This window comes from Tachysurus fulvidraco, chromosome 10 (assembly GCF_022655615.1).
Source record: "Tachysurus fulvidraco isolate hzauxx_2018 chromosome 10, HZAU_PFXX_2.0, whole genome shotgun sequence".
Taxonomy (NCBI): domain Eukaryota; kingdom Metazoa; phylum Chordata; class Actinopteri; order Siluriformes; family Bagridae; genus Tachysurus; species Tachysurus fulvidraco.
In genome coordinates this window covers 7,416,259-7,428,536 of record NC_062527.1, presented here as the reverse complement: position 1 = coordinate 7,428,536, position 12,278 = coordinate 7,416,259, and the positions used below count along the sequence as shown (strand labels likewise).

The 12,278-nt window shown below is 36.4% G+C and overlaps 1 protein-coding gene across 2 annotated transcripts; it reads left to right on the top strand.

Annotated features, from left to right (window-relative positions):
• The first annotated feature begins 1,866 nt into the window (after window positions 1-1,866).
• Window positions 1,867-8,777, top strand: parvg (parvin, gamma). 2 transcript variants are annotated; one of them, XM_027173607.2, is made up of 13 exons: window positions 1,867-2,110; window positions 4,164-4,222; window positions 4,412-4,476; window positions 4,560-4,662; window positions 4,751-4,888; window positions 5,302-5,417; window positions 5,595-5,650; window positions 5,740-5,762; window positions 5,881-5,939; window positions 6,081-6,149; window positions 6,501-6,602; window positions 6,970-7,042; window positions 8,314-8,777. In XM_027173607.2, the coding sequence occupies exons 2-13, from the start codon at window positions 4,174-4,176 to the stop codon at window positions 8,385-8,387; spliced, it is 927 nt and encodes a 308-aa protein (XP_027029408.1). In that variant the 5' UTR covers window positions 1,867-2,110; window positions 4,164-4,173; the 3' UTR covers window positions 8,388-8,777. The 2 variants fall into 2 exon arrangements, with proteins under 2 accessions (XP_027029408.1, XP_027029407.1); XM_027173606.2 differs by lacking the exon at window positions 1,867-2,110 and adding an exon at window positions 2,356-2,845.
• Window positions 8,778-12,278: the final 3,501 nt, after the last annotated feature.

Sequence of the window (12,278 nt, the reverse complement as noted above, 5' to 3'; positions counted from 1 at the left end):
AAATAAGTAAGTCCATATGATAAAACATTCATTCATTTATCTAAATGAATCTGTGTACTGAGTTTTTCCCAATAGTATTGGGAATGAGGCTGGAATATTCCCTGGATATGATGTCAAGTCAATTCAATTCAATTCATTCATTCATTTTCTACCGCTTATACGAACTTCTCGGGTCACGGGAAGCCTGTGCGTCTCACGCGTCATCGTGCACCAAGGCAGGATACACCCTGGACGGAGTGCCAACCCATCTCAGGGCACACACACACACTCTCATTCACTCACGCAATCACACACTACGGACAATTTTCCAGAGATGACAAGCAACCTACCATGCATGTCTTTGGACCGGGGGAGGAAATCGGAGTACCCGGAGGAAACCCCCGAGGCACGGTGAGAACATGTAAACTCCAAACACACGAATCGAACCCCCAACCCCCGAGGTGTGAGGTAAACGTGCTAACCACTAAGCCACCGTGCCCTCAATTCAATTCAATTCAATTCATATTTATTTTTATAGCACTTTTAAAAGTGGACATTGTCTTAAAACAGCTTTACAGAACATAAGAAACATAATTCAAAATGTTTAATTTTATTCAAATATTATTATAATACAAAAAAAATCAAGATTAATTTAAGACATATTTAAATATGTTTGTGTTTACCCCAATAAACAAACCTGAGGTGACTGAGGGGACTGTGGCAAGGAAAAACTCCTTAAATTGAAGAGGAAGAAACCTTGAGAGGAACCAGACTCAAAAGGGAACCTCATCCTCATTTGGGTGATACTGGAGAGTGTGATTATAAATATACAGTCTGACACTTGTGTATTGATGAGGAGGTTGTTGTTCGCAAAGATCACATTTAGTTGGCATCTCCTTTTAGAATGTCCGAATACTTCATGAAGCAGAGTCCAACTGGAGCTGGTCCATCTTTAGATGCCTCAGAATCCTCACAGGCACACACACACACACACACACACACACACACACACACACACACACACACACACACACACACACACACACACACACATACACACACACACACAGGGGAGATGTAATCAAAATATAGAGGGGTCTAGAAACCAGAAACCAGAAACCAGAAAACCCTGTAGAAAGCCACATTTACTTGAGGTTAGGGTAATGTTAGAGTATTTAAATACTCATATTTAATATGATATAGTTTATTGTATGAATGTTAACATATAATCATTAACTTTTCTAATATGAATGGAATTACAAATAAAACACGTCATCTGGTTATTTATAAATATGTATAGCATTCAAGCACTATGTGTTGTGATACATCAATTTTTATCAATAATCAGTTCTATCATAGAGATGTTCTTTCTGTCTAGATCTAAAGTGTAAGCTGTGTGTAAACTGCTGGCTTCTTTTCTGTTAAGGTGAATACTGTGCTTCTAATCTCTGTTTATTTGAGAGCTAATCGGGTCTTGCCTATTTGCCAGGTAACCATGGTAACTTCCCTGCCCAAATTACTGCTTCTTCCTTTTCACGGAGTGTCTGAGTCTCAACATTGACTTAGAGAGAAGCGAGAGAAAAAAGATGTGTATAATTTTTCAAAGAAAAGGATGATATAGAAACACACTTCTCACCAAGCAAAGAGATTAAATTGAACAATTGGGATAATAATAATAATAATAATAATAATAATAATAATAATAATAATAACACTGCTTAAAACTAGTAATGACTCTAAAACAGCACATAGCTTTCTTCAATCAAACATTTTAAATGTATGAACAGAATTTTCACTTGAAATGTTCAAATGTTGACTTCAGATGACTGCAATAATATATTACACATCTGCCTAGAGCAACAAGACTGCAGTGTTGTTCAGTTTCCGTTCAGAAACCATGTAAGAGGAAGCTGTTACTTCACCGCCACTTCCTTAAATAGCCTAGCGTTTATTCAACATTCACTTTTGTTCTTTTTTGGCATTAAATTTACTGGGGACAAAGGGTTAAACCTGTGAATCTGCTGGGTGAGATTTTGATTGTCACACTGTTGATTTGCAAAGACGTGCAAAAGGGACGCATCAGGGCAGAGAGTAAGGCCAGGGTGCGCGTGCCGCTGTTGTGCTGCTGAAGGTAGGCCTGTTTATTCAGATGTGTGTTGAGATGTGGAGTGAAGGCTTGTGTCAACTTGAGGCAAATAGGGCTGACAACCATCACCACACACAAATAAACATTTCTATCTCCATCTGTTTCAGAGATGTTTTTTTCTGTTAGTTTGTTGTGTCAGTGCTGATCTGGTGTGTGTGTGTGTGTGTGTGTGTGTGTGTGTGTGTGTGTGTGTGTGTGTGTGTGTGTGTGTGTGTGTGTGTGTGTGTGTGTGTGTGTGTGTGAAAGAGTGGAAAATAAAGTGAAAAGGCAAAAACTGCTGCAGACTGCAAGTGTTCCCTTCCTTCTGTGAAGCAATCAAAGATCATTTAATATATTTACATTTACATTTACAGCATTTGGCAGATGCTCTTATCCAGAGCAACGTACATAAGTGCTTAAATCTACCATGAGTTTAAAACAATATTCAAAGTTACAATGAAAAAGTGTCAAAGGTTTTATGTATACATTAAATGCAAAAGATAGGGAAAAAAGTGCTAGTTGAAGTGTTTCCTGAATAAGTAGGGTTTCAACTGCCGTTTGAAAATAGCTGGTGACTCAGCTCTCCGGACCTTTAGGGGAAGTTCATTCCACCACCTTGGTGCCAGAACAGAGAAGAGTCTTGCAATATACTCTTACTGTGAGAGATGGTGGAACCAGTCGAGCAGTGCTGGTAGATTGGAGGGTGCGGGGTGCAGTGTGAGGAATGATGAGGGCTTTGAGGTAAGAGGGAGCTGGTCCATTTTTGGCTTTGTAGGAAAGCATCAGTGTTTTGAATCTGATGGGTGCAGCTACCGGAAGCCAGTGGAGGGATCGCAGCAGTGGGGTGATATGCGAGAACTTTGGCAGGTTGAAAACAAGCCGTGCAGCTGCATTTTGGGTCATTTGCAGAGGATGAATTGCATTCATAGGTAGACCTGCCAGCAGTGCATTGTAGTAATCCAGTCTGACAAGAGAATGAACAAGTACTTGAGCAGCCTGTGTGGACAAAAATGGCCAATGTCTAATGTAGTAGAGAAGAAACCGACATGAGCAAGTCACATTAGCAACATTAGATTAAAAGGACAGTTGATTGTCAAGGTCATATAAATTGTGTAGTATAAACTTTGGCTATTGATGAATCCAAATGATTTTATTTGTATTTCCTTATCATAAACTTAGCATAAAGACCTAGATAGTTAAAGTTTGTCATGATAAATGTCAATGTCAGCTTGACAACTTTTTTGTCAGCTTATAAATAGACTGAAGTCAGACAAACTGACAAACAAGAAGACAGTTTCTGGTAGAATGTCAGATGGAATGATAGAGTAACACAATAAGATTCTTAGTAAGAAATATGATGAGAGAAAGGATGAGTGTGCTGCTGGTAGATTGATAAAGAGAAGGATGAAGACAGTGTGTGGCATTGAAAGGAATGTAGATGAAGGTTTACACTGACGGGGTGAGAGGGAGACAAAAAGAGCTACAGGCCTTGTGAATGTGTGTGTGTCTGTGTCTGTGTGTGTCTGTGTGTGTGTGTCTGTGTGTGTCTGTGTGTGAGAGAGAGAGCGAGAGAGAGAGAGAGAGAGAGAGAGAGAGAGAGAGAGAGAGAGAGAGAGAGAGAGAGAGAGAGAGAGAGATTAGATAATGTCAGTAAATAGGAGCTTTTTGATTGATGATTGATCATCTGCTATGGGAAAACTGTAAGTCTGATAAAAAATTTTTTAAAAGTATGGTGAAACTTGACAGGTTTAGGAGTTAAAATGATCTATTTGTGTGTCTATACCTGGAAAATATTATTGCAATCACAAAACTCATAGCACACTGAGGACAGAACAGACTGAAGGTTTGTGGTGAGTTTAGCGTTTAGAAATGTTGGGTCTCTGTATAATGATAATGGTTTTATCAAGCCAACATAATGAAAAACATCTTATATTACTAAAGCCACAAATTAGCACAAAAACAGATCAAACAACTAATTCAGTCTGAGCTTGGTCATAATTTTGTTCATCCAAACCGGTGGGTGTTTACTTATTCATTTTATTTATGTATAATTAATCAGAGAACATAAAATGGAAAAAGGTGTGGAATCTGAGCAAGGCAATGAGGGAGCTTTCCAAGGTGAGTGATTTACTGTGAAAACATTACCTTTATTAAGCTGCTAGCTAATTAATACGAGTGAATTTTGCCTAGTTTCGTGTTGGTCTTTTCATCTTCTGTGTCATTACTAAATAAAAGATGAAAAGCTTTCTTGTGAAGGGTGCTGAAATGTAAAATGTGATGGCCCATTGAATTTATCTCATTATGCAGGAGAAAGAAGAAAGATAATCCAGCCGTCGTCTTTAAACGATCCGAAACTAGTAAAGCTCAAAGAGGTGAGGTCCTGATTATATTATTCTACATTCCCTTTACTGTGGAGCTGTTATGTCTTTATCTGATGTGTCTAGCTGAACAACAGGTGCTGGTAGAATGGATCAACAGTACTCTGAAGCCAGAACACATTGTGATCCAGAATCTGGAGGAAGACATCTATGATGGACTTGTGATTCATCACCTACTGGGTAAGAAATTGGCTTTCATTCTCAGTGCAACAGCCATTAAACAAATGTTGGTCCGCGTAAAATGTTTTACATAATATTATAATATCAGGCAGGTTAGGAGGAGTGCATTTAGCGGCAGAGGAGATCGCATTAACCAGTACTGCCCAGATGTCCAAACTGGAGATGATTCTTCAGGCCCTCAACAAGGAGCTAGGGATTGGTGATGAAGCTAAATGGTGTGCCAAACGTGAGTAATTACTGCTCCCATCCTTTATTAACTCTATCTGCCTAATTAAATTTATGTCACTGTCAGTAAGGCATTCTATTCATCATATATTTTTAACTACTTAAGAAGTTATGCACATAAACTTCAAAACCAGTAGTGATACCATTATTCGTTAACTCACACTTTTGTGTAAAGTGGACTACATGTGAGACAGAATACAACCCAGTCATTAGGTGGAGTAAATGAGAGTTAATGGTCATGAGTGTTAATGGAGCCCTCAAGAAAAGGTCTTGGGCAATCCTGGAATTCTAAATAACAATTTTCCCTTCATCACAGAAAAAGGAATGGTGAACTAGCACTGCACTATTCATCTAACGAGTTAAACCTAACTGTCTAATAATTAGTGTATAATTAAGACTCTCTCTGCTGTTAAGTAATCCACAGTCGAGACCTGCTGGCGACTCTGCATCTGTTAGTGGCCATCGTGAAGCGGTACCAGCCTGAACTGGCCCTTCCCCAAAATGTCAGTGTGGAAGTCATCATATTTGAGGTGAATTTTGAATTAAATTTTTATATAAGGACAGGACTAACTAATAGACTGAGACTGTGCTTGTCCTGAACTCCCAGTTTACAGAATATCCTTCTCCAGCTCTGAATATCCTTTCAATTTGTTAAATTTAAGACACACCTCCTTACATGACATTCATTACTAATGTTCAATATGCAGGTTAACAGAAGTGGCATCAAATCTGACAAGCAGATAGAATACATCACTTTGCAAAGGTATAATTATAAAATATCATTTCAGTAAAGAAATATACATGATATGTATTAATATTCACTTGCCTCATATATTATCACTTTTTTTCCAGTGAGGATACAGACGGATCTAAAAGTAAGTCAATATATTTATATATACCTACATATATTTATGGGGTTTTTCTCTGTATTTCTGGTTACATAATCATGAGTAACGTGCATACATGCAAATATTTTGTTTTTCTTATCAAAAGACGATCCCATAGATGAACTGCTCAAGCTTGACACACACAAAATTGCCACAGTTGAAAAGGTATAATTACAATTCAAACAGTCAAACAGCTTCATTATGCTATGGATGATCTGCTGATCATTCTGCTGATCTGCTGATTATGTTATTATCCACATTTCTCTAAATATCTCATTATCTTAATATTGTCCACATTATCCACAGGCGCTCTTACACTTTATCAATAAGAACATGACGCCATTAAGGTTGCAGGTGTCTGACATCGAGAAACAGGTAAGTCAACACAGATAGATCATTTTCCCAAAGTAAGTAAGACACTGAATAATTAAAATGCTGGTAAAGCTCTATAGGATATACTGTATATAAAATACTTTATATTACATGTATGTTTAAAATGAGACGAGGATAAATTGAACTCAGTGAAATGCAGGCTATAAAGTGTGAGTATAGTAAAGTAACAAATTACTGTAGATAATATGACAATAAAGTGACTGCTTGATTCTGTGCAAATGCAATGGTATTAGTAGGCATGAATCCAGTGACATGAGCAGTAATATGCGAATGTACAGTAAGCACATACAGAACTATCTATAATTAGTGCAATATAATATTGTTAATAATCAGTTTGCAGATGGTGTGATTCTGCTTTTGCTGATTGGTGAGTTGGAGGGTTTCTTCATTCCACTCTACGAGTTCTACCTCTCTCCTTCCAGCCACTCAGAGATGGTAAAGACCTTAGACACTTTGTACATACAGAAATATAACATTCACTCTGGGTTGCTTTGAAATATTTGTAAAAAGGAATCAAAACAATTATTTGTGATGTGCTTTCAAGAATAGATTTTGTTTTTCTTTTCTTTACAAAAATCTATGAATTCAGGATGTAAATTTTACATTTATATATTTATATGAATGTGAAAAGAAAAACACCTGAGATGAACTTAGTTAATCTAATCATTAGATCATTTGAGTGACAGAAATGATTTTCTCTCCAATATGTGTAATGATCACAAATAAAGAATCTGTATATTTTTTGGTTCAATTAAAATATATTTGCTGAAACTATTAATAATGCAGACTTTCTTACTTCTAGCTTCATAATGTCACTCTGGCTCTGGATCTACTTAATGACAAAGAAATACAAGTACAGAATGTTGACCCAGAAGGTGAGCAGTGAGAAGTTATCACTATCCACTTTATTAAGAACACCTGAACATTATGCAATTATCTAAGTCAAGATCTATAAGGTCAAGATCTTCAGTTAAAGTTCACACCAAACATCAGAATAAAGAAAGGTCTGATCTCTGTGTCTTTGACCGAGGCATGATTATTGGCACCAAAGAGGCTGGTGTATTTGAGTAGGTGAGGCTGTGAGCATTTCCAAAAGAGTTTACCCAGACTGATGTTCCTATTAAAGTGAGTGAGTGTATAATACTCTGAAAAATCTGTATCAGTATGTTATCTATTGTACAATGTAAAAAGTGATGAACTGCCTCTTTGAAATGTCCTTGAGTAATGTTTGATTTGGAAGAAGCACAAACACGTTGTTCAAGAGATGTTTGATGCGAGTTTAATTGGTTTGTTAGAGGGGTTTAACTGCTTTAACAAATTCTGTAGGGCATCCAGTCAACCCTAAGTTACAGGTAAAGCAGACTTTAAAGAAAAGGCATTCAGAAAATATATTTAAACAACTATTCATGCAATCTCTAACAGATAATGATTAAGTATACAGTGTTTAGAACATTGAATATTATGTTTGCACTGACGTATTTGTGTACATGGGCGATGATGATATCTCTAACATTTTAGGATTACGTTTAGGGATTAGGGATTAGGGTTACACTCTATAGCCAGAAGTTTGTGCATCTTTTTGAGCATCCAATTACAGCTTTAGAATACAGTGTACAGTTTCCAAAGAGAGGACCTACACAAGGGTGTGATGCTCAGGTTATAAACATCCTCACAGCTGTTTATACAGTATCAACTGAGAGGCTTGTGGATCAGCATATTTCATGTTTTAACACAACAGTGATAATAATATGCTGGATTTGCCATCAGAGAAAAAAAAATCATTCAAGGATGTCAATAATTAAGTAGGAATCATTTACTGCCAGAGATCCTAATCATTCACCTCAATAATCAATCATTCATTAATCCATGAACAGAAACAGAATGAAAATCGAGACGATCAGTCTGCTTCCTGCACTTGCTGCTGCACAGAAAGACACACCGCATACAATAATAAATCAAAAGAAGCAACATGTGTGTGTGCATATGTATAATTATGTAATTATCGATTATTATTTAATTAATAGGTTTAGGACTGTAGAGTGTTTGCTACACCTTTAGTACATCTCTGTGTACTGTTTGCTCATGTGAGTGCATGCCTGCATGATTCACTGCCTTCTGTGCCTGGTTTTATTTTTTCTTACTTCAGATATTGTGTCCCAAGATGTCCCAGCAACACTGAAAGTACTCTATGCCTTGTTTAAGAAACACAAGGACAAATAATCCTCTACTAGCCACATCTACAGCCTCTAATGAAAATGACATGAAAGGTCATGGGATAAGCTTCTAATCCACCTGGAGTGCAATGTTGTGACTAATATACTTTAAGAAATTGTGAAAGCAGTCAAGACACGGGCGTCTAGATTTAATAAAGGCAAGAGAACACTGGATCACTCAGCACATCATACAGATTGGATGTGGATGGTGACAGAATGTGACCACATCCATTTCTCTCTAATTGAATAGTTGACCTTGAGCCTCTCACTTGTCCTTATTGACAGAATGCATTATAGCTTCTCTCTCTCTCTCTCTCTCTCTCTCTCTCTCTCTCTCTCTCTCTCTCTCTCTCTCTCTCTCTCTCTCTCTCTCTCTCTCTCTCTCTCTCTCTCTCTCTCTCTCTCTCTCTCTCTCTCTTTCTCTTTCTCTGTCTCTGTCTCAAATAAATACATTTCCAACAAGAAATTGGTGTGTGTCCTTCATTCAGTCAAGAGCTTCTTTGTAAAAAAAAAAAACAACAACAAAAAAACGTGCTGCCACTGGATTAAATCTAATAAATTATGTATGATAAAGCGAGTTAAATCATAAAATTGTTATTGAGCAAAATTAATTAACTAAGCGTTAGTAATGTTATTTGAAGCACTTTTACAAAGTTTAGGGATGCTGAGCTAAACTGTTAAAAAATATCCAGTAAAACACAGTTTAAAAAAACAGCATGCCAGTTGAAAACCAGTAATTACACAAATTCAAAACTACCATAAATAAATCTTAAAGGATTACATTAATTAGCTCCAGGAAAAAAAACAACTGTAAATTAGAAATAATTTACAGTTTTATTCATTAGTAACTTTTATTTTATCAGTTATTATTGTAATAGTTGCAAACAGAATGTGATGCCAGAATTTCAATTTAAATATTAAATATGACAGAACCAAACCAAGGAGTTCAGATAAAGGACAGAATCAAGGCATAGAGCTTGTTATACCAAATATGACTCATTGAATCGTCTTGGATTATGGCAACATATCGGTCATCATCATTAAAGGATGCTGTAGGACATAAGAGATTCCTGGTTGAATTTTCACCCTTTAATTTCAAGCTGGACAAACCTGAGAAATCATTACTGATAATGTTTGGAGAAACATAAGAAGGATAAATATTCCGCACATTCGTCAATTCCGGCATTGTGTTAAATCGGAACCTAAAATTGTTCTTATTGTTTTGAACATTTGAAAATGAAGCTCTTCTGTCTGTAGCTATTGACAGATGCTTCCATTTGGAAGACCTCCAGCTCATTTATCCACCAGATTATGTGAGTTATTTGCCAAAAATTCTTAGAAAATTAAATGTGTGATGAATTCAGGAAATAAGTAAGCTTGAAGATGTATTAAATTTGATTAGACATAAATGGATGCAATTTACATGTAATATTACATTTCTAATAAAATAGCACAGAAAACAATCATATCTTTTCAATTGTAGCATTGTTATTTTGAAAGGAAAGCCATTATATTTGTACTGTTATTGCAAGATATCACAGTAACCCACTAACTATGAAAGAACAAAAAATATTAACTAATGTCGTAATTATATTAAGTGAATTATGGATTATTCTTTATTATTAATGAAGAATGAATTTGTGTTCCCTATAGTTACCATCTGAGTTAATACATTAGTGGAATGAACATATAGTTTGTTTTTTTATTTTTATTGCAAACAAAGTCAAATAACAATACAGAATCCCATTTTAGTTTTACATGAAAAAGGAGTAAAGTAAAAGTATTACAACAATAACAATAATAACAATAATGGAAAGAAAGTAAAAAGAAAAAGAAAAGAACAAACCACCCCCCCACCCACCCACCCCGGGTCCTGGCCCTTTTTAATTATTGAATACAAGTCATTTAAAATTTACAAAAGAAAAAGAAAACCTAATCCGGCAAAACCTGAAGGCCTATGAAATATGAAATAAAGAATGAACATATAGTTAAACTAGTCCAAAAAAACAGTCAAACAAGTGCATCATATGTAAATAAAACTCAGTAAACACTAATCCTGGACAGTCTACATTACACATAGTACATTAGGAAACTAACTAGTAATTGAACAGTACAATCGAATGAAAAAATGATTATGATTAATAATTTAATACTATTTACAGAGGGTCAATGAAGTCTAATGCATGATTTATTTCAAACTGTTATTACATTCATTCATGAGTTGCTCTTTCTATTGTTATTGAACTGAATCAATAACTTTATTGTCTATTTCTGGGACATGGACCACTTTACATACACCTACACACACAGACCTGACTCAGTAGTGCAGACTTTAGTGTCTTGTTATAAAGTGCAGTGAGCATTTATGAAATAAATATAGTTTAACCTTAAAGATCTCGCCCCCTATTGCAGGTTTTTCGCCTACATGACCTACCCAACAAAAAGTGGTACAGCTCCCAAATACTTTGACACACAGGGGTGAGCCTGGTCTCATTGAAAAGAAGAGCTTCTCTTCTTTCAGATAAAAGTATCAGATTGATTCTAGGCCTTACTGGCACAAAGTTACAGAGGCTAGAATGGAAGGTTTTCATTTCCCCCTGAGTTGTTTACCTGATAAACTGATTAATCTTATTTCTCTGGAACATGTTAGGGACCAAATAACAACTGAGGGTCATAGCCACATGTCTTGGCTTTCACCAAAAAAATTTCAAGTCAAAAGACCCAAAAATGGCTTCAATAAAAATATTTTTCTACGGACATGTCCGTCCGGTCATGTGTTTTTGTGTACTTGTTTACTGTATAACTTTGAATTCAAAGACTGCTTGCTCAGTTTAAAAGGCCTAAAACACACAGAGCCTCTCTGTCTACCAGTCTGCTGTGAAAAAAGGCCTGTAACCTGACACCCTGAGCTCTGAGAGTGTGAAAAGGTCAAGGATTGCGCAATAATTCTTGTGCGCAGCTGTTTCACGCAGATCCAGGCAGCGGAGACGTGGCATGTTGCATACCGTTGGAATCGTCTCCTTATTGGCTAAAGAGCTGTAGAGGTCCCGGCCCATTTCATTGCTATTGGAAGGGGTAATTGTCAGTCAAAGGCGGGTTCCCAAAAATGATGTCATGACATCATTGGCTTCTCAGCCGTCTATCTCTGCAATACAAGCACCGATTGGCTCAAATGAGGGCTTGTTTGATTCGTTAGGCCCTGGGCTATAAATATGACATACATTTTTGAAATTTAGAATTTTTGAAACCCCCAAAGAGAAGTTAGAGCCGAAAAACAAGATGGTGGCGCACTACTGTTTCCAGTTTTCGGAACACAAACGGAATATTTGCGAGGCGACCAAACCGTTTTGGATTAAAAGGCTTACAGATTCCAGTTCCTTGGACCTGTGGGTATTTTTGTAGAATATTTGTTTTGGAATATATTACCCCAGTGAAGAAAGGGAAGCGTCTAAAGCGCCACCTAGGTCAGTTTTCTCCAAAAAATTTTTTCAAATAGTATGACGGCTATGAATCATATTATGCTTTGTGTGGGCTTAAGAAAATCTTGAGAGTGTAAACTTTACTAGGTAAATAGGTTTTTTCGTGTTTTTAGAGAATTTAATGCTTTAAAGCTGCAATGAAGCTTGTTTCTGGCTCATCCACGTAATACAGGCACAAAAAAGGTCCATTTTATTTTTTTTTCAGATTCACCCTTTAGAGAGACATCTACAGGGTAGTTGAGTTGTCAGTTGAGGGTAACTGTAGAAGATCCTACTGAGTAGAAATTATGTTTTATGGCTACAAATTTTAAACAGATTTATTTTGAAAGCTTTTCTAAGCACATTTCAAAATGCTTTAAAAATTTCGTAGTCGTGATGTCTCAGGGAGTTTTTCCTTCCCATCATCACCTATGACATAA